The sequence below is a fragment of the Astyanax mexicanus genome, chromosome 8, assembly GCF_023375975.1.
Source record: "Astyanax mexicanus isolate ESR-SI-001 chromosome 8, AstMex3_surface, whole genome shotgun sequence".
NCBI lineage: Eukaryota > Metazoa > Chordata > Actinopteri > Characiformes > Acestrorhamphidae > Astyanax > Astyanax mexicanus.
Genome location: NC_064415.1, coordinates 7,169,095 through 7,192,273, shown reverse-complemented (window position 1 = coordinate 7,192,273; position 23,179 = coordinate 7,169,095). Strand labels below are relative to the sequence as shown.

General features: G+C 37.8%; 3 protein-coding genes across 3 annotated transcripts; 1 reads left to right on the top strand and 2 right to left on the bottom strand.

Annotated features, from left to right (window-relative positions):
• Positions 1 to 1,522: 1,522 nt before the first annotated feature.
• LOC103026379 (uncharacterized) lies at positions 1,523 to 6,296 on the bottom strand. Its single transcript, XM_007238849.4, has 4 exons — positions 6,210 to 6,296; positions 4,593 to 4,646; positions 4,104 to 4,165; positions 1,523 to 3,868 (listed from the first exon to the last, which is right to left on the bottom strand). The coding sequence occupies exons 3-4, from the start codon at positions 4,112 to 4,114 to the stop codon at positions 2,272 to 2,274; spliced, it is 1,608 nt and encodes a 535-aa protein (XP_007238911.3). The 5' UTR covers positions 4,115 to 4,165; positions 4,593 to 4,646; positions 6,210 to 6,296; the 3' UTR covers positions 1,523 to 2,271.
• A 19-nt stretch (positions 6,297 to 6,315) lies between these two features.
• Positions 6,316 to 15,280, top strand: LOC103026059 (zinc finger protein 37). The gene is made up of 5 exons (XM_049482883.1): positions 6,316 to 6,643; positions 9,432 to 9,507; positions 10,033 to 10,075; positions 10,170 to 10,482; positions 11,289 to 15,280. The coding sequence occupies exons 1-5, from the start codon at positions 6,344 to 6,346 to the stop codon at positions 12,954 to 12,956; spliced, it is 2,400 nt and encodes a 799-aa protein (XP_049338840.1). The 5' UTR covers positions 6,316 to 6,343; the 3' UTR covers positions 12,957 to 15,280.
• Positions 15,281 to 15,297: 17 nt separating this feature from the next.
• LOC103022935 (uncharacterized) lies at positions 15,298 to 22,666 on the bottom strand. Its single transcript, XM_007238838.4, has 5 exons — positions 22,222 to 22,666; positions 19,475 to 19,550; positions 19,187 to 19,229; positions 17,643 to 17,982; positions 15,298 to 16,600 (listed from the first exon to the last, which is right to left on the bottom strand). Exons 1-5 carry the CDS (start codon positions 22,540 to 22,542, stop codon positions 16,169 to 16,171), a joined length of 1,212 nt encoding a protein of 403 aa, XP_007238900.3. The 5' UTR covers positions 22,543 to 22,666; the 3' UTR covers positions 15,298 to 16,168.
• Between the last annotated feature and the right edge of the window lie 513 nt (positions 22,667 to 23,179).

Sequence of the window (23,179 nt, the reverse complement as noted above, 5' to 3'; positions counted from 1 at the left end):
CCCTTTTAATTAAAATTGTCTTGTTGGAAAAAGAAATTAGTGAAAAAACTTCAGTTTTTTACTACTCATGTACTTTATCATGTTTCTCACCCGTTGGAGAACCCCATACAGCACTGCATCTTACCACATTTTCTCTACTGGAAAGTAAAGCCTGGGGCTTCATAACGGCACAATTTTTTTATTTGAAGAGCAGAAGATAAGATGCATTATCAGGTTATTTATATGGGCTGCAGAAGGGGTACTGCAAGGGGGGCTGTAGACATAGTTCAGCAAGCAAAATAAAACGTGTTTAGGTCGAGCTTGTTGATTGACGTGGTGTAGTACAGTCACATGACAGGCAAAGCGAGAGAGCTAGTAGATTGCCAAGCTGGTTACATTATTAGTAATAGTCTGAAAGAGTCCTGGACAAATAAATGTTTAAAATTATCGACCATCTACATTTCTGACCAAAAGAAAGCAAGCATAAATAAAAAATACAAAAGTGAGTACATAGCACTAAGCTTTACGAGCACCAGAGAAGAAAATGACGCAGTTGATGGTTGTGCTGTGTTTGCTTTTAAACAGCAAATAAAATATTTCTGGCGGCCGTGAAAAGTTTTGTAGTGGGTGGTCCAGTGGTCTAAAACTCTATATAATCGGGAGATTATTTTTTTTCCACTATAGAGGGCACTAGAGGGCATGGAAATCCCATCCCACCACCACCCCCCCTTGTCCTTCCTAAGTCTGCCAGTGCTCTGTATGGGAAATAATATCAATTATTAGAGCTTGTGATGCATCTGCAAATAAAGGTGGAGTGTTTATTCTGCTTCTGATGCATCTCTGATTGTTGGCAGTGAGTTTGAAATATTAGGTAATAATATTTGTTTATTGAATTATATGTGTGTTCCTACATATATACCAGACCATGCTGCGCTTTACTCCTGCCAGAAAATCTAAGGATAATATTTTAGAGTAAGTAGCCTTCAAAACACAGGGAGATAACATAATCTTTAGCTTCAAATAATGAGGTCCTTTAAATGTGTTACACACCGTCAAGCCAAAAGTCATGGAACAGCAGTGTGTAAATTGACCATGTATAAGTTGTAAGGTGTTATCTTGTGAGTAAGGCTGACTTATGTTTTGGTTTCACACTGCAATTTCTTCAGAATTTGACTGTCCTTTGACCATCACCTACACAGACAGAGTTTCTCTATATTTGATTTTGATTTGTTTGCAAAAGGACATTTGTCAGACTTTTGGGTGTTGTCAATATAGTGTGTTGCCTGGTGTGCAGATGTCCTTCTAGTGCAAACATTATGCAGCAGGACAACATGTGTTGTGAGAAAGAATAGTAAGATTGCAAAGTGCTAATTGCTTTTCAAATGCAGGAATGCATGTATAGTACTAAATGTAATTAATAAACAAAGTGTTAATTATTGTGTTCGCAAATAAATTAAGGTTATCAATATTTATGTTTTGCAACATTTGCAACCCAAAATCAGAAAAAGGACAGAATGGAAAATGTTTGACATTTACTTCGACTTTTATTTGATTGTACACACAGTATGAAACATTTCATGTTTTGTCTACTCGGCATAAGATGCCTCATTGCAGTAACAGAAGTCTGTTAGATCTTGAACACATTGTAATTCATTTATTTATACAGTTATATATCTGCATGCTTGTACAGTTCTTTACAAAACTGTCTTGAGTGGCAATTCATTACATATCACTACATACTTTTTATATGAGTTAAGTAGAAGGTGGATTAAACAATAACATTCCTCTTCCCTAATCCACAGAGCCCATTAATAATCCAAAGGGCACATTAACAATCCACAGAGCCCAGAAACCATTAACACATGTAAAAACAACTATGAAATAATTAACATTACAAAAAAAACACAATAAGATCAATGGTGAGTTTCTCTAGTGTACCATCGTCAATAACTTTGATTTCTCAAGAAATCTGAATGTATAAATTTGATCCCTTTCTGTATGAGTTAAGAGCTACACAAGCTTGCCGTAAACCTGCGTGGTGTTTTGTTTTAAACAGAAGTGTACAAATGCCTGCTTCTAGCTGCTAGAGTCTAGTCTGCCAGACTGAAATAAACAGTAATGAACAAACAAGAAAATGATTTAGCCATTCTTCAAATATACAGCAAATCAATAATATGTACATTTAACGTTTTCTAGTGTAATCAATTTGTATCCATTCTTTATATAATGTATGGTTTGATTAAGCTGTGATTCCCACATTGTTGCAGACTAGATCTTGATCCTTTTTTTTTTTTAGAGCTCAGTATCCTGTTCCCCACAATAGCTCAGTTTCTCCAGTTTCTGAACCCAGCTGGGATCTTCATTTTCCTTAGCCCGAGGGAGCACAAATTCTAAGGACTTAACAATGAAGTCATTGTCTGGTTTTAAGGTGATCTTAGACAGTTTAATGATGGTGGTCCAGGCTTCTTCCACCAGTCGAGTCTTATCTTTTTCAATTTCGATCAGTTCTGCCTTCAGTCTCTCCTCAATCCTGATCTCTTCCTTGGTCTTCATGTTACTTTTGTTTTTGTTTTCAGTTTCTTCCAGCTCCACTAAAAAGGTATCTTCTGAAGCCATGTCAGTACTTTCCTGAAATTTGATCAGATCAGTGTACGTCATTGTGTCATTTTTACTCTTGATAACATATTTCTTCTTCTCTCTGATGTGTTTACTGTGGTGACACTTTCCTGTACACACAGTGCAGTGCCCGTCTTTCATCACTTCACACAATTTAGGATTGATGGCACACCAGCAGTTGGACTCATGGCAGTTCTCTTTACAGACAGAGCAACAGGTTGCCTTTCTGTCCCACCATGAAGCGTTTTCAGTAGTTACTTTCTCTTTGTAATATTTCGTAACGTTAAAAGGCAAGTTCACATTTCTCTGCATTTGGTTTTGTTTGAGGGCTTCCTGAATCTGAACCAGCTCTTTATGTTTACTCTCCTTTAACTCAATGCGTTCACGTAGATTAGAAACACAGGCTTTAAGCCGAATTTGCTCTGTCAGAACACTTTCAGTCATATATAAGCTTGTTCTTTTCTGATCTTTCAGAGACGTAAAGAAGTCTGTTAGATTTTTCTCTGTGCCTTTCCAACTTTCTTTATATAATGTACCATTCTTTGTCTGGTCCTCAGCTTGGCGGTTGTTAAATATATATGGATCAGTTTTCTTGCAGGGGATCTTCATTTTCTTGATGGCAGAAATTACATTTGTTGGGGTTCCTCCATCTGAATGTGTTGCAAAAATCACAATGTTTTCCTCTATGTCTTTACCAAACAGAGACAGAAGTGCATCAAAAATGTAATTCTGTCTGTCAGAGAGACGATTATCAGATGCCTTCACTACCAGACACACTGCATCTATTTCTTTCACTCCTGTGTCGTTTTTAAATAGTTTTCTCAAATTGTCAGCGATCTGTATGTCATACTCTTTTCCTCTGGTGTCTCCGTAACCTGGAGTGTCAATGATGGTAACAGAGACTTGACTGTTTTGGATTAAAACCTCATAGACTGTAATTTCAGTTGTTTGAGATTCAGTCTGATCTTTTGTTTGATTCTGAGAATCTTCTGTGATCTCAAACCACACATGATCCTCAAACTTCACTCCGAGTGTGTAGTTCACTATGGTGTTGATCAGAGTGGTCTTGCCTGTTCCAGTTTCTCCCACCAGCAGTATGATCTTGTTTTGAGTGTTGATTTCTCGCTGTCCAAATGTCCATTTTCTGATCTTACCACTTTCATCTAGATTACTTCTGGTTGTGAGCAGACGATACCGTGCAGGTGTACCTTCTCTGATTAACTCACTCTTCTTCATTAAATCACCTACAGTCCATGACTTCTCTTGTGATGTGCTGAATCCAAAAACATGAATTATATGAAGGAAAATTATTATCTTGAAAAGTACTATCTTGTTTTTAAATTATATTTTTGAATTTGAAATTTCTCTGCCAAAACTACTGTGTTTTAGAAGATAAGCATGTACAACTTCTATATTATACTCATATATTTATACTTTATATCACTTTGGATTAACTGAGCACAGAGATATCATTGCTTAAAAATCATTCATCTTATTGGTTCACTCACCTGTGAGCCATAATGTTGAAGTTCTGAAGTTTGATACAAATCTCTTGATGCAGCTCAATGTCCTGTTTAAAGAATTGATAACTATTAATTTATCTATTATTTTAAATAAAAGTTATATTAAACATGTAAAGGACTGACAGTGTTCAGATAGGAGGAATCTTGATAACAACATTAACAATAATAGTCCATAAAGATTCTCTAAGGGAATTGTATTTTTTTTTTTATTAAAAGTAACGATTGACTTCTAGGAACATATGTAATATATTTAATTTTGTCTTTATTGTACTATTATAAATGTATTTTTGCATTTGAACAAAAGGTCAGATTTTTTTTTCAACTCTTTCCCCCCTAAATTTTACTGACACTTATCTCATGAACTAACTAAGCTATGGTAAAAAAAATAGAATAATGAAAAGACAAAAGTTTTATTATTATTATTATTATTATTATTATTATTATTATTATTATTATTATTATTATTTAACATACCTGTGTTCCAGAAACAACCTTCTGAAAGGATAAGAGTGACAGTGTCCTGTTGGTCTAAAAGAGAATATCACTCATAGAGCAGTAAGACAGCAGGACATCATCTCTAAACATACAGGGTGTGGTTTTCATACTATGGGGAGGAGACCGATATCAGCCAATGAAATCTGCAGTTTAAACTATATAGGCATAAAACCAAATAGAGGGTTAAGAGCATGTAGTTCTTTCTGCTTCTTAACTAATCAATGTTTTAGTAATTATCCCATTATTGTATGACTAAAACATGAAGAACATTGGCTCATTTAAATTAGTTTACATGTGCTGCTCTACCAGGTTTAGGAAAAAAACACTTAATGAACCTCCATACTACCGAAAATGTATTTTAAAAAACAACCTTATTTTATATTTATTATTTATATTTGGGCATCTTTAGGAGAGCCTTATAACAAAGTCATACAGAGCCAGGTGTTACAGACGTACTATAAACTTTTAGATAAACAGATACAGCAGAACAATGTAAAGAATATTACAAGGAATAACCATTATACCCTTGTAGTCTTGCAGGGATGGCCTAAATGGCCTAATGATTTATAGGAATTAAAAATTTACTGATTTTTTTATGTAATATATTATTCTAATTGATTTTTTATAAAATAATGTGAAAATAATGTGAAGTGAAAACTGATTTATACAAAGCAATGTCAATTACATATTAAAATATATTGCAGAGTAAATTACTGTATAAATACCCATGAGGTTAATAATATCCTTCAGTAGAGGTACAGGAAATTAAATGGAGATACGCTGAGTGCAGTAAATGTGTTTCTAGTGATTATATCATTCAGAATTCATGAAGACCAAATAACATTCCACACAATTTTTATACGTTCAAATAATTTAGTATTTCCAAGAATTCAGTAAAGACTGGAACTGCATCATCCTTAGGACAGCAGATGTGACAAAAATTGTCAGCAGAGGGAAGCATGAAATGCTGTAAGATTTTGTGGGAAAACAAAACTGCACTGACTTTAGACTTGATAATAAAACACAGTGGATCAACACCAGCAGATGACATGTCTCTCCAAACCATCACTGATTGGTGGAAACTTCACACTAGACCTCGAGCAGTTTGGACTGTGTGTCTCTCCACTCTTCCTCCAGACTCTGCTCCCTTCATTTACAAATGAAATGTAAAATTTACTGATGATCAGTGATGGTTTGGAGAGACGTGTCATCTGCTGGTGTTGTCATAGACTATGTTATATCCAGTCCAAAGTGAGTGCAGTTTTGTTTTCCCAGAAAATCTTACAGCACTCCATGCTTCCCTCTGCTGAAAACGTTTATGGAATGTGGATTTAATTTTCCTGCAGGACTTTGCCAAAAGTACCAATTGGTCTTATATAATTTTATAATTTTCTGAGACACTGATTTTTGGGTTTTCATTGGTTGAACGTCATAATCATCAACAATAAAAGACAAAATTAAAATAACTTTTCAATTATATTCTAAATTTTAGAGATGCACTAGTAGTAATTGGGAGAAATAGAATGGAATGGGGAGTAAAAGATATATCATAAGCGCCATCTACAGACTGTTGCCAACATCACAGCAGAGTTTTACCTGTTAGGCTTCTTTACTCTTTGGCTGCAGTGAAGCCCAGCAGGGCTGCTGATCTGATCTCCAGCCTGTGGATCAGCAGCAGCAGCTGCAGCGGGTGGAGGAGCCTGAGCTGGCCGGGGACCAGAGCCCTGAAGATGGTCAACCACTGCTGCGTGCCGGGCTGCAGGAGCGAGGCCAAGCGGAGCACCAAGCGCTTCCACAGGTTCCCCAAAGACCTGAACATCTGCAGGCTGTGGCTGATTGTGATGAAGCACAGACTCTCCTCCACAGAGATCCTTAACCGGGAGAGTGTGAAGCACCTGCGGGTCTGCAGCGACCACTTCTGCCCGGAGGATTACCGGGAACGCTCCTTAAACAACGCCCTGAACTCCGCGGCCGTCCCCTCCGTGTTCTCCTGCGCTCCCGGAGCTCCGAGCAGAGGAACCGCGGAGGAGGTAAACACGGGGCTCCTTTAGCGGTTAGCTAAACATGCTAAACATGCTAACCTGGGGTTTGGTGCCTACTGAACACCTGGAGACCTTCCACAGCTCTGAATGCCCACTTTTAACGTCTTACAGCGTGGAAAACATCTTAAATTCCCATATTTTACCCTAATTTACACAGTTTCAGGACAGTTTATTATAATTTAAGCTTACAGTTAGCCTTTTAGCATCGTGCTAACCAGTATCCAGGCTTCCAATAACTTACTTGTTTGTTAGTTAGCTTCATATATTAGCAAGCTATCTCCACTAGCTAGCTAGCTAGACAACTAGTTAAATTTGGAGTAAATTAGGTATTTAAAGCTTTAAATAGTGTCTCTATTGTACAACTATGAAAAATGTAAGCTGGTTAGCTAACTTTTCTTGTACAAAAATGTAGAACTGAGCAAAAAACTAATCTTTAATCAAAGACAGGTCAGAAACTAACTAAGCACAATTTCTAACTTAACTGGACGGGATTAGTTTATTAGGGGGTTCTGAGGTAATATTCTTTCTGTAATTTTATTCCCGTCAAGAACAACCATGTATGTGTTTTTCTCAGACATCCTCTTAAGAATACAACAGGCTGAATTACCTACTGTTTTTCGCTGTTCCTCCGGTAATTTTAGTCCCATCCGGACGCACATCTCTGAGTTTCGCCACCTGGGGCCAGTTTTTCAAAGCTTTACATTCTTATCCAAATTGTCTGGATAATTAGATTCCACCTTTTTCTATCAATAATCTAAATGATCTCACAGATGTTGTCCCAGTTTTTCCAGAACATTTTCAGACTGGATAACATTGGTCCACATATCACATGATAAGGATTTCTAGATCTTACTAATCTGACCATCTGCTGGACAAATATTATTTTAAAATTTACTGTTATTGCAAAAGGGATCGAATTAATAAACCACTTTATTGGACAAAATACATTTATTCTCATCTACTCTCTTAATAAATAAAAGGTTTAGTAATCCAATTGCTATACATTTTTTTTATCAATGCCAATATTTAAATAATACTAATCAGCTTTGGTTACATTGTAGAAATATCTGTTAAATTCTGGGCTGTTTGAATGACCATACAATGTTCATTGAACTCCCATTTAAAGTTAACAGAACAATAAACTGTGGTTCACATTCGGTTAACTTATTATTTAAAGACAAATTTATTCCAAATTTTAATACAAGATTCAGATATGTTTCGAAAAACTGGCCCCTGGCGTTTAATAAAATAGCTATTTGTCCACTGAATGCAATGTCGCGTGACCAAGAAAGCCTAAAAACTCACTGGTCCGCCTTTAAATTGCAGTCTGGATGCAAGAGTTTTATCATCGAGAAGAAGTGTGAAATATTTTTCATAGCCTTCCCCCTGAGTAAATAATCCCATCCCGATAGGGCTAAAGACTAATTAAAATAATCAAAAACCAGTATGTTATACATGGTAGACGATACATCATAACTATAATATCAGCAAATCTGCCAGATACTCATGCTGGGCTGGTGTTTTTAAATGTGTTGATTTTAGATATTTGATGTATTTATTAACTTCTTTTTTTAAATGGTCGGAAACTAAATGGTCAAAAACAAAATAATTAAAGTAATAATCTGTACATTTTAAATGGTAAATATGTCAGCAAATCTGTTGGATATTGACGAGGAATGAATTAAAGATATGCATATGTAACTCTGGTATTGTGTTTCTGTTAACTAGATAACTAGTTAAATGTGCAGGGAATTAGGTATTTTAGACTTTAAATAGTGTCTCTATTTTATAACTATGGAAAATATGAGCTAGTTAGCCAACTCTGTTCTGTACAAAGGTGTAGAACTGACCAAAACAAAGCTGTAATCACAGACTGGTCAGAAGCTGAATGGTCAAAAGCTAATTAAAATAAATGGTAGATATGTGACACATGATAGATAATGTGAAATTATCTGCCAGGTACTGACGAGGAGGAATAAATAAATTAAATAAATGGATTTAAAAACTTGGTATTGTGTTTCTGTCAGTGTCAGTGAGGAAAAGTTTTTTTTAAATATGTTGCTGCACCTGTGGACAGGTGTTTATGTGTGTTTTTATAATAGGCATTTAATGTATTTATTGAACTTCAGAAAAGCTGCAAGGAGCCTGTAGGAGTTGCCTGTAGGAGTAAATACAAGAATGAATGGGGGTGTGAGTGTGCTACCCTCTGATGGAATGATGCTCTTTTCAGTATTCCATGTTGACTATGGATCTAGCACTATCCTGATCAGGGAGACATATTGGCATTTTATTTTAAGGAGAAATCCGGTTTAAAAGAGAGCTAGCCTACGACATCCATTCACCCCTAGCATTCCGTAATACATAGCTTTTAGCTGAATGGGGCATAGTGTTGCTCATGCAAAAGAAATGGCTATTTTTACACTGTCAACAAGCTCCATACTTTATTGGTAGAAATCTGAGGGCCTGGCCCATAAAATGAGGCTCTGAGAACTTTAAATGTGCACAAGTAGTTTATTAAAAAAAATGGTTTACACCTTGAGGTAGTCCTCTGGCACTTTCATCTTGAAATTAAATCATGATAAGTTGACTGATGAGCACAAACAAATAGATAGGATAGGAAAACAGATTGCAATATGAATTCTGCGGAAAAGCAGAAATTCCAGCTGTTTCTGTCCGCTGTAAAGGCCATTTGCAATATCCCTCAGAATACCTCATATAATTGCTGTAGTGATTATATTTGCAATGCCTAATATAGTCCTGTATCCTTTATTTGAAGGCACTTACTGAAAAACCTGGTACACCTACTCAGCTCTCAGTATATTCGGAGGTGGAAGTGAAACCATGGCGTAAAGGTAGGAAGAAATTAAAGATATTATCATTATTCAACAGCAGAACAGGTCACTGTTGTCACTGTTGTTGGTTAATCAGTATATCTGTTTGTATTTTATTTGGCCAATTTAAGGAGCATAAATGGAGGACGTGTAAAGGAGAGTTGTTATAGATTAATTGTCGTGAGTTTGGGAGTTGAAGTGAGGTCTGGTAGTGGGTGCACACGGATGGGACTTTCCATTTCTGAAGATGTGTAGGTATTCAACATTCCTCAATCTGTTGAAGGCTGATATTATCACTCATAGTGGACAGTGCAGTGAGTGGTAATGATCCAACCGGTGGTGTTTGGCTAAAATTGCGACTCTGGAAGAAATCAGGTCCACATTAAATGCAGGGGATATCTTGCAGGTTATTTGGTTTCTATGGAACATAGCACTATATTAGACTAATTAGTATTATACAGACTACAATAGGATAATGAGATTTAACCACAGTTTATTTCTGATTGGACAAATAAGGTTAATCGTGTGATTTACATCCTTCCACAGCTGTCAAGAGTCTTCAAACAAACCAAGGAACTAGTGTTTTTAAGTAAGAGGCTATTACATTGCTTGTTCACAAGCATTTTGAAAATATATAATTGTCATACTGAGTTACATAATCATTTATTTCTTCTTATTTTCAGGAGTAATGAGGTTTTGGTGAACACCCAGTGTTTGCTGGAGCTCTTCCAGTACTGCTGGCTCTGTCAGATTGAGTGCTGTATTACCATCGAGGGCCACGAGAGGCTGTTTTCAGTAACTCAGGAGTGTCAGAGCTGTGGGTTCCACAAGCAGTGGAGGAGTCACCCAACTCCTGCTGGTGAAGCTGTAGGAGCCTTTAAAATAGAAAACAAACAGCAGGAGGAAATAATTCAAGAAGACCATGAGGATGAGGATGCACCTACGTACCCAGAGAAAGAACAGTCCTCAGAGCCTGGGGGTGAGGATGAAGATGAGGTGAGCATTGATGTACTGTAGAATGCATGTGTGTGTGAGTTTCTCTGTGGCTATGTGTACATGAGGTCAGCATGTGATACGAACAAATGGGTTTATAAACAACATTTTGAATCATTGCTATAAAGCTTAAAGTTGAGACTGAAAATTGGGAAATAACACACTAAATAAGTCACAAAAGAAACTTTGAAGGAGAAATTATTTTTTTCCATAATTAATCACGAATCCTCACCGGAGACCGATGACGTTGCAGTTTTTAGAAACGGTAGGATTTATTTCTAGCTAAATATATGCTTTATCCCACCGGGTGTTTGTGTCGAAAGTGCTGAAACTTTTTTCAGTACAAGCTCAGTCATTAAAGCTGTCATTTGAATTAATCAAATTAATTGTAAAAATCGCCCAGCACTAAGCAACACCCATTGCTAAGTATATATGAAAACTTCATTTCAAGCACAAATGTGTCATCTTAAAGATCCCAATGATTTTTAGTGTGGTGCTTTTATAGGATTACTTTACAGTAGGGCATTTTGTAAAATGTCTGCTCTGGTAGAGCCGACCAAGTCAAGTAGCACTCAGTACCAAGTTCCACACTGCTGTTGGAGGCAATATCAGGACAAGAACAGGACCCAAAGCAGTGAAAATATTGGCTCTTGTGTAACTTATTGTCAACTTCATATATTTATCCTCAAGGATCATTTTAGAAAGCACATGCATACTTTTGGTAGTGTGTAGCAGCCAGAAAAACTTAACATAAAATATGGCTAAATATGGCTAAAATATGGCTAAAACGTGCTTTCTATAACTTACAGGTCATGATCCAGATCGTGTCCTCAGATAACGAAGGCACTGATCAAAACTGTGATCAAGTGTTCATCAAGAAGGACGGATCGTATTTACCAAAGAAAGACGAGAAAACGAGGGAATTGGAAGAGGCGCAGAAAAAGAGTAGTGGAAACAGAAAGAGAAGGTCTGAAAGTTGGGACAGTGTGGATGAAGGGGCTGCAGACTCTGATGTACCCAGGGATGAGGGTGTCTTTATTTTGGAAGAGGTGGAGAAAACTGATTCGGGAGAGAGGGAGAACAGGAGGCAGGATCAGATGGATGTGGACGTGGCTGCAGATGCTGAAGTATCTGCTGAAGTATCTGCTGATGTATCTACTGATGTATCCAAGGATGAAGGTGTGTTCATTATGAAGGAGGTGGGTACCAGGGACATGGGAAAGGTGGGGCCTCGGAGGCTAAAAGAGGCTAAAAGTATGGATGAAGGGGTTGCAGTGGCTGCAGTCTCTGATAGATCCAAGGATGATGATGATTGTGATGGTCTTATCACTGTGGTTGATAAGGAGCCTGAGAAAAGGAACACCAGGATGAGGAAGGCTAAGAATCAGGGCAGCTTTTATGAACTGGCTGTAGATTCTGACTTTTCCATGGATGAAGATCTCTTTGGCGTGGACGAGGAGGAGAAAAAGGACACGGGTAAGAGAGGCAAGTCTAAGAGACAAGATAGTTCAGATGAGTGGGAACCACGTTTAGACGATATGGCTGCAGATGCAGACATATCCATGGATGAAGATCTCTTTAGCTATTTGATAGAAGATAGTAAAGGCAAAGTTGTGGTTTGGTGTGAGGTCTGTAGGACGGACGCTATGCTCTCCTGTTCAGTCAGTCGCCACAAAAAAGTCTACGCCTGTGCTCAGTGTGGTGCTGGCGACCATATCGAGATGCGAAACTTTGAAAACCTTGTTGTGCACTTTAACGACTTTACCAGCTTTCAGAAACATGCTGAAAAGAAGCATGAAGCCAAACCGTTTCACAAGCCCTGCCAGGAATGTGGTAAGTTTATCCTAGCAGAACCAACATCTATGGGTAGAAAAGATCACAAATGTGAAAAAATCAAACATATAGTCTGTCCGGAGTGTGGAAAACGATTCCTCACTGAGATCGGCCTAAAAAGACACTTCAGTAAACTCCATAAAGATGCAGACCACCCATGCAAGTACTGCTTAAAGCTCTTCAAGAACAGGCCTTCAAAACTGGAGCACGAACAAACCCATCCGAAAGAGAAAGAGCCCTACAGCTGTCCAGACTGCCCGGAGAGATTCGATAACATTCACAAACGCAACAGCCACCTTAAGCTCCACAGAGGCCCCTATAAGTACGCCTGCGACACCTGTGGGAAGAGATTTAGAGACATTATAATGCTGAAGAGACACAAGCTCATCCACTCTGGAGAAAAACCCTTCAGGTGCCACGTGTGCGATCGCTCCTTCAACCAGATCGGAAACCTCAGCTCTCACATGCGTCTCCACACCGGAGAGAAGCCCTTCATGTGTGAGCAGTGTGGAGAGTGTTTCAACCACAACGTCAGCCTGAAGAACCACCTGCTGCGCTACCATTATTCAGGTTCGCCTCAGACAGAGACTGGGAAGTGGCAAGGTCATCCACATGGTAGTGCTCTGAGCGGAGGTGGATATTAAATGGTTTTAGACTCGTATTTCCTTAGATATGATGTGTATATTTTGATTGTTGCTGCATCATAAAGAGACTGAATGTACCTTCATTATGGAGGTTTTCACTAAAAACTGAATTATTGATATTTTGAACAGTACTGAGACTGAGAAGTAGAGCACTATCCAGAGATAATAGGATGTTTCCTAATAAGAGAAATATTTCATGAGTGTCATATTTTCCATTTTTGTCAATTTGTCAATCTGCTAAACAAAAACACATTGTCACTCAGGTGTTTTTTACACCTGTAGTTGGTTTCTCTGGTCCGAATCAGTCGATGAGTTTGTTTACTTGGAGCGTTTTCTCCCTCTGTTTGGTCTGGTTTTACACAGGCATAAGTCTAAACGCACCAAAATGTGCACTAATAAGCACGCGAGCAGGCTGTGTCCTTAGTCAGAGCTGTCTGGCGTATAAATATACAAAAAAAAGAGGAGACTGCGTTTGTTCATAGTTTTGGTAATCAGTGTTTTTAGGCTATTATCAGATTAAACTGCGCCTTATCAGCAGTTTAGCTCAAATAAATTCACTATATTTAATATCTGGGTTGAATTTAGACTAGATTACATTTCTCACCACAAGCTAACCTCTCCAGAGTTAATTCGGGATGCGCACCCGAGTGCGATTACACCTTGTTTTTACACCTGCTCAATCAAACCGCACTAAGGGCGTTTTCACACCAGCACTATTTGGTCCGGTTAAAACGAACTCTGGTCCGTTTGTAACTTATGTGCGGTTCGATTGAGCAGGTGTGAAAACAGTCATCGCACTGTTTGAACTCTGGAGCGGTTCGCTTGTGGTGAGAACGTGATCTGGTCTTGATCGGATCCAGCTATTAAATATAATTTATATAATTTATTTGAGCTAAACTGCTGATAAAGCAAGCACAGTTTAAACTGATATATTAGCCAGATAACGCTAATTACCACAGCTGTGAACAAACACTGTGTCCATGCACACGCCGTCTGCGCTGCATTCACTGCTCACAGCCGCGTGACTCTGTTTATTATGTATAAATCTGCGCTGCACGTAGAAACACTGTGTTTGAAAGCGCAGCGTTTCAGCGTTCGGTGTTAAAGCACAGATGTTTGCGCTGGAACACAAAATCTTCTCGCTGTATTTACTTTTTCGTATATTTATATTTAATGTACTCCCGTGTCAGACAGCTCTGACCAATCAGAGGACACGGGCTGCTCGCGTGGTTTATTGATGCGCATTTTGGTGCGATTGCATTTATGCCTATGTGAAACCAGACCGAACAGAGCGAGAAAACGCTCCAAGTAAACAAACTCATTAACTGATTCGGACCAGAGAAACCAACTACAGGTGTGAAAACGCCCTAACGGAACAGAGTCTGTTTTAACCAGAGGTGGAAAAAGTACTAAAAATTGTAATTAAGTAAAAGTATCTTTATTTTGCTAAAATTCTACTCAAGTAAAAGTACCCATCTAAAAGTCTACTCGAGTAAAAGTAAAAAGTACTTTAAAATGAACTTTGAGTAAAAGTTACATAGTTACTTTTAATTATTTGATGTAAAAAAAGTAAAAACAAATTATAAATTAAATTATAAAATTTTAATGAACTATTATTCCACATAATAATTTGGACCTTTCAGGCAGTATTTGTTCAGACCACCCCATAAAACAAGTGGCATAGGTTTCTATGATCCATTTTTTCTTTACTATTAAAAAGTTATGGTCATATAGGTGACTATAAACTGTATTTTTTATAGTTTTATAGTTCAATATTATTTTTTAACTTGCTATTGCTGTGCTTTAACTGCTGTTTACATGTTTTTTTTATTGTTTAATGATGCCAATGGTGCCATTTTTTTTTAATTCAGACAATTGCCCCCCCCCCCCAGCATTTTTTTTACTCAGTAATGGGGAGTTTTCCAATGTAGGAAAGTAAATTACTTGTCTCAAAATGTACTTGAGTAAAAGTAAAATTACCTATTTTAAAAACTACTTTAAAAATTACAAATTACTCATAAAATCTACTCAATTACAGTAACTTGAGTAAATGTATTTCATTACTTTCCACCTCTGGTTTTAACAGGACCAAATAGTGCTGGTGTGAAAACTTTCAGACTTTCAGACCAAATCAGAGCTGAAAATATCAGATTTTTGTGTTTTTTTGCTATTCACATTCACACAAACAACAAAAAATACTGGATTTGCCCCTTATTCACCTGCTATGTAAACACAGCCTTATTACATTCTGTTGTGTTCAGCATTGAACTGGTTTAAACAGTGATGAAAGAAAGAAAAGAGATTGTTCTGTCGTGTTTTTTTTTCATAAATAAATGTATTATAAAACAGTGGCAATACAGGCACAAAAGGTATTGATGCTGCTGAAATCTAGCACCTCGAAAACATTCACATGCTAACAGGCATCTATCCTCTCCCACATACATACAGAGCATGCAGCACTCGGTCACAGTCATACAAACAGTCTGGTATGATCATTATTTTACGTTTTGTTTCTTTTTAACCTTTTATTTTGTGCAACCATTATATTGATTAGGGTGTGAGCTGGAAAGATACACAAGACGTCCACAGTTTGAGGTTGAGTGTCCTTAAGTAAAGTGTGTGTGTGTGTACATGTGTACATAACTACCTATATACCTATTTAGCTTATGAATCTCCAGTACCACTAGAGAACCGGTCATTGTCCTCCAATGACCTCATATTTCTCCACACCAGCAACCATCCAAAATGCAACACTAACTTCAGTAGTGTCAAGTTCAAGCTTCACTTACAAGGCGAAAAGGCTAATGAAGGACTTCATTAGGAGTGAAATAAATAATCTTTGCTGTCCATCATTTCTTTTTTCCATTGGGTTTCTGTCATTTTCAGCATGTGTAACTTTCCCCAAACATTTCCAAAATGTCCAAAAAGGCCTCGTAACATTAAAACATATGAACTACTGTCCTCTAAAACACATTAAATAATTACTGTGAGCTTCATCAGCTAGAAACTAATACAGGATGCTTCATCATCCTTTGTAACTTGTTGATGAACATCTTCCATTTCTTTTACTTCAGTTATTTGAGTCCTTTGTCTGACAAAACCTCGTCCCGTGCATTTGATGCACATTTGTTGAGACGTTTGTTGGCAAAAGACACAAGGATTTTCTTCAATGTAACCATATAACAGAGCCGTAATTATGACTCTAATTATGTCTAATTTGGTGAAGAAGATGCAAGCTTCTCCGCCATCTGAACATTCTTTAAAAATGCACTTTCAATCTTGTGGTTGAGCATTTGCAGTTTTCTGCGGATGGTCGTCATCGACACTTCCCTGCCTACCTCCTTGAGAGTGTCCCGGATCTGCTGGATAGGCGTTTGTGGATTTTTCATCATTATAGAAAGGATTATTTGGTCGTCAGCGTCAGTCGTCTTTTTCGGTCTTCCGGTGCGTTTCCTATTACTTATGTCCCCAGTGCTCGCGTTCTTCCGCAGGACGTACGCAACAGTAGATTTGGACACGCCTAATATTTTACCGATTTCTCTGATTGACTTCTTCTCGTTCCTCAGGGTCACTATGGTTCGTTTTCTATCCATCGACACCTCTTTAGTCCTCTGGCGAGTCGGCTGAGGAACCACCAACACAGTCTAAAAAAAGAAAAGCAAATTATACATCTGATTTGATATATGTTGTATTCTAGGTGAATGCAATCAAAAGTTGCAGGGCATCCTTTAATTTTAGAAACTAAATATGGCAGAGTTTATCTAACAGTTCATATGCATGAACAATACAGAATGCAGTACTCTTGCTGAACGTAATATGTAGCTGAAGCATTGCATGACTGTAAATCCTGACCTTTTACAAGTAGTCAGTCTGTTGTAGAACACAAAATACACTGTACAAAGAGAACTTCAACAGATGAAGTGCCTGTAGAAAGGGATCTGAAGCTATTTAACATATTTAAATTGTAGAATAGTTCAAACACACATGTGGCCTCTGCCACTTCGGGTGTGTAGTCGCCTTAAGAGCTACCAGAGCACCTTTGGCCATGTTTTTTTTTTTTATGGTAATTAATAAGCTGTGCATAAAATCAGAGGCAGCATTAATAAGGACCAGCCCGTTATATACTCTCCAAACCATCACTGATTGGTGGAAACTTCACACTAGACCTCGAGCAGTTTGGACTGTGTGTCTCTCCACTCTTCCTCCAGACTCTGCTCCCTTGATTTACAAATGAAATGTAAAATTTACTGATGATCAGTGATGGTTTGGAGAGACATGTCATCTGCTGGTGTTGATCCACTGTGTTTTATTATCAAGTCTAAAGTCAGTGCAGTTTTTTTTGTTTTCCCACAAAATCTTACAGCACTTCATGATTCCCTCTGCTGACAACTTTTATGGATATGCGGATTTCATTTTTCAGCAGGACTTGGCACACTGCCAAAAGTAATTACCAATTGCTCTTATATAATATTCTAATTTTCTAAAACCTGATTTTTGGGTTTTCATTGACTGTAAGCTGAAATCATAAAAGCTTAAAATAGATCACTCTGTGTTTAATACATCTATATAATATGAGTTTCACATCTTGAACAGAATTACTCAAATAAAGTAACTTTTTCAATAATATTACATTTTTTTGAGTTGCTCTAGTATAATGCAAATGATTAGCCAACAATAAATGCACACCTTGATATCCTCCTCCTCCTCAAGCCCTGGTGCGAGTTCTACCAATGGGAACGAGGCAGTATACAAATCTAAGGCCTCTTTGTGGTCTATGTGTTCTTCAGGAAAGTGCTTCTCGTGGTCTTCGTGTGTAGTGTGTTCTGTACTGAAAGTCTCCGCAGGTTCTTCAGTCGGGGTGGGGTGACTCCTCCACTCTCTGTGGTGCCCACAGCTCTCGCAGTCCTGGATAACCGCGAACAGCTTGGCAGTGCCCTCAACGGTGACGCAGCACTCCACCATACAGACCGAGCAGCACTTAAAGAGCTCCAGCAAACAGCGGGTGTTCACCAGCACCTCACTACTTCTGAAACAAGGAGAAATTCCAGTTATTTTTGTAACATTATAAGGAAAATATCGTAGCTCAGACCTACACATACTGTTATTGTACACTCTTTGACAAAAAGGGTTACTTTTGGGTAGTGTACCTCTTGGTGAGAGATCATTCACCGATAGACATGCCTCTAAGACGCTCTAAAAGATAATTTAACCAATTAACCCGCCATCACCTTGCCTGCCATCGCCTTATTTACTGTATCCAGGCTAAAGGCACCCAATAAACCCATTACATTCACTCATTTACAACTTCATTCTATTCAAACAATTCATTGGTGCATTATTTTTGTAATGTAACAGAAGACATACAACTAAAGAAATGTATTTTAAAGGTATTTTATAAAATGCAATTGGAAACAATTTTCATTTAAGATACTAGTGCTGTGCGATATGACGATAAATATCGTTTCTACAGTAATTTCATTAATTATTCATGCAAATATATAAAGTAGGCTACGATGAAATGTATTGCCGTGGTCACTTTGCATAAACTCGGTTTATATAAGTGGTAATAAAGTAATCTTCACAAAAAAGCTTCATATTGGGGTTTTGCGACATGACGCTGCTTTAAAACTTAAAAAAATGTTAATTGAGTTTATTTTGATAACTCAATTTAAATACCTGTATAATTTTGAAAAAATTATCTACTGCATCTACCTCATATGTTTTCATTTAATACATATATAAATATATTGCTGCACTAAAAGGTAGTAATTCTCATTTGTGAAAGTTTGGTTTAATGTCACTTTGAAATAAAGTTGGAAAAAAAGTAAGCAATGATATTATTTATATCGTTATCGTGATATAAAAAAATTCCATATCGTGATTATATGATTTTCCCCATATCGCCCAGCACTAAAAGATACAAAGATTAAGACACCCCAATATTTATTACTACTTAAACTATTGAACAGTGATTGTTTTTATAATGCACAGATCCAGAAAGAAGAAGGCAGAAAGAAACATTTTACCTGACTGTATACATAAATACATGTACTATATGGATCGTTATTTCATCAGACTTTCTATTAGATTTTTGTTCAACTGTAGAGCTCCATCACTAAACTGTATTATGGCTGAAGACTAATGAAAACCACTGAGGCACTAAAAACAATGCATTTGTTTTGGGATTCAGAGATTCAGAGATCTGCATACAGAGATCACAGCAGACTTACTTAAAGAAGCTGATGTCTTCTGTAGGTTCAGGAATCTTAACTTCTGTGAAAAAAAAAATATGTCAGTCCAACAGCATGCTCTTGAAACACTAAGACACAATCTTGGTTCCAAGGAACAGATCTGAAACAGACATGAAACTTCTAAGAAGTTGGTTTGTGACCTGAGCATCCATCATCATGCACAATACACAATACTATAACTTTAAGGCTAAAACAACCAGAACTATCAGCAACAGGTTTGAGATGTTCTGATTATTTTTGACCCATTTTAATGCAGATTTAACCCACCATGCTGAGCTGGATCCTCCTTTATTTGAGAGCAGGTAGGGACCGGGCCTGTACTTTCTTCTTTGTCAGACGTTTCCTTTAAATAAATAAAAATGTCAGGTGTTACAAAATGTTTTACATACAAATCTGATTGTATTAATAAAACATAAGCTCATTTTAGCACCATCTTATTTATTTTGACTATAAAATGTTTTAAATATCTGAACTGCAATAATGAACCAATATACATTTCTAGAAAAATTAAGAGATAAGACTTCAGTTTCTCTGATTTTGCTATTTATAGGAATATGTTTGAGTAAAATGAACTTTTTTTTTCTATAAACAATAAACCAAATTCCAAATAAAAATATTGGTCATATAGAGCATTTATTTGCAGTTCAGAAATCTATTTTTTGTGGAATAACCCTGGTTTTTAATAACAGTTTTCATGCATCTTGGCATCATGTTCTCCTCCACCAGTCTTACACACTGCTTTTGGATAACTTTATGCTGCCTTACTCCTGGTGCAAAAAAAAGAGCTGTAAATAGAGGACCAAACAGAAATTACCAGACCACCACCTTCTCATTCAATGTATTTTAATATTTTTTGGTGTTGTACCATTACTGTGTTACATCAATGCAAATACTGCCACAAATGAATAGTATCTGCATTAGAGACCACAAATACTATTTCCATTGTGCAGCATTTTTTTCCCAACTATAAAACCTTTCAAAAATGTAGTTACTCAACCAGTGGAGGTACTGAACAAGTTGCTGCTTTTCCTTCATGCTGTGAAGCTCCAGCTCATCCCAATTAAATCACCTCAAATCACCATCTCAGCTCATCAGGTTTAGATCAGGGGATTAATGTGGAGGATAAACACTTTTTACTGTTTACTATGTGATTCTATATTCCATCATTTTTATGTATTTAATATTAATCTACAATGTAGAAAATACATTAAATAAAAAAAACACTGAATGAGAAGGTTTGTCCAAACGTTTGACTGGTACTCTACATTATATGATTACCATTAAAAATGAATAACTCAGTATACCCAAACATAACAGTAAGCCACTGCAGCTTTAAAAGAGACAAGCGAGACCACATTCAGTGCAGGAGCCCCAACACATATCCCACAGTGCACCGCTGCATTCTTTAGCTTCCATGGGAGATGGAAAAAGTCATGGGACACAACACCAGTTCCTGTCCCATGACCTGTGGCATGTCAGTGTATATTCGCAAAGCCCCACATTCACAATGCCCTCTGGCTTCCTCACAGCACACACAGTGTACAGACAATCATCAGAGAGCTTCATAATGAAAAAGCAATCCTATTATAATACATAGTGTACTATATACTATACTATATTCTATAACCGTTTCTCAATATAAAATTCACTGAAGATAATGAATTTCCTTTGCTCAACAAAAGTTAATACTTTAATACTGTTTTACAGTGGCTTGCAATTTTTTTTAACATTTTGTCAGCTTACAACCACAAAATTAAATGTTTATTTTTTTTTGAGATTTTAAGTAATAGACCACCACAAAGTAAATTGTAATCAAATTAAAATATTAAAAAGTGTGATGTGCAAATGTAATTAGCCCCTCTTTATCAGTAACTTTCGCTGCAATTACAGCTGCAAGTCTTTTGGGGTTTGTCTTAACCAGCTCTGCACATGTAAAGACTGATATTTTTATCAATTCTTCCTCATAAAACAGCTGAAGCTCAGCCAGGCTGTGAACAGCAATTGTCCTGTATCCAGAGTTGTGGATGCTTCTCTGACCAGTGCTCCCCTTGCTCTATCTGTCAGTTCGGATTGACGGCCATGTCTCGGCAGGTGTTCAGTTGTACAATTCTTTTTCCATTTTTGAATGATGGACTAAACATTCTTGGGATGCTTAAAGTTTCACATTTTAAACTTCTTCTCCACAACTTTATATCTGATCTGTCTGGTGAGTTCTGTGGTCTTTATTAAGTTTTTTTTTTGTTTACTAGCTTTCTCTAACACTAGTACACTAGTGCACTTTGAGGGAGCTGCATTTTCATTCATACAATTCTGTTAATGATGACTTTCTTAGATTTTAACATTTTAACTTATTAGAGCAAAAAAAATGCTTTCATTATTAGGGGTGCAGGGACTCCTTTTCAGGGGGGGGGCTTGAACCTCCTAAAAAAGGGGCACTACATTTGTGATATTCAGTTGTAATGCTCTGGAGTCGGTTTCAGTTTAGACTTCCAGATCCAACCCTAATGGTAGTAAGGTTTACAGACCAAAAATAGCAAATAAAATTGCATTTAGGCCAAAAAGTTCATCCACTCTTCCATAAAGGCCAGATTTGTGCACAAGTACACAACTTCTAATTTTCCTCTAGACATATTCTCCTGATCCACCTGAGCTGTGGATCTCTGCAACTCCTTCAGAGTGACCATGGGTCTTTTGGCTGCGTCTCTAATTAGTGCTTTTCTTTCTCGATCTGTCAGTTGTCGTGGGCGGCCATGTCTTGTTATGTATAGCATATAGCAAATAAAAGTTTTAAACATTCCAAAACAGGCTCAAACTAAATTTATCACACCAGGTTATACTAATATTTCCATATTTCTATTATTGTGGCTCTATAATAATATACCAGTCTTTTTTTCAAGCAGAAAAAAGCATTAGGCAACTATTAAGTATAACAATATAACAATAGAAGGTTAATAATAATACAGACATAAGCAGGCCTTTATCAGACAGAGCTCCAGCAGCAGAACCAGACCCACCTCCTCCTCCCTCTCCTCCCGCTCCTGCTGCTCCTCCGCCGGCTGGCTGAGCATCTCCGCCCGGATCCCGGTCCAGGGGAAGACGCTGGGCACGGCGTCCTGCTTCAGGTAGCTGCCGCTGTAATCCGCCGCGGTGAAGTGCTCGCTGCAGACCTTCAGCCGCTGCTGGCCCACCGCCCTCGGCTCCGTGTCCGCGCCGAACCGCGGGCTCCGCACCGCGCGCAGCCAACTGCGACACAGCGCGCGGTCGTACAGCGGGAAGCAGTGGAAGCGCGCGGACACGCAGGAGCTGCTGCAGCCGGGCACGATACAGCGCACCATGCCCTCCCGCAGCGGGGCGCGCGGGGCGGCGGGCGCGGCCAGGGTTACTGCGGGGGTCCGGGGATCCGAGCCGGAGCAAAAACACGGATCTCCAGCTGTTTCCTCGCGAGCAGGGGGGCGTGTTTCGTGTGGATATAACCCGGATGAGCTTCTTTAATTCCAGAGGAGAAACAGTTTCAGTGCAGATCCGCGCCTCCTGCTGGCTGCCTATAATTTATTTATTATAGTAAATATATTACTTTTATTATACAGCTGTCTGATTTTGCTATTTATAGGTTTATGTTTGAGTAAAATGAACATTGTTGTTTTATTCTCTAAACTACGGACAACATTGGCCGAAATAGCAAAATAAAAAATGCAGAGATTTCAGACCTCAAATAATGCAAAGAAAACAAGTTCATAAAGTTTTAAGAGTTCAGAAATCAATATTTGGTGGAATAACCCTGGTTTTTAATCACAGTTTTCATGCATCTCCTCCACCAGTCTTACACACTGCTTTTGGATAACTTTATGCTGCTTTACTCCTGGTGCAAAAATTCAAGCAGTTCAGTTTGGTGGTTTGATGGCTTGTGATCATCCATCTTCCTCTTGATTATATTCCAGAGGTTTTCAATTTGGTAAAATCTAAGTAATTAAT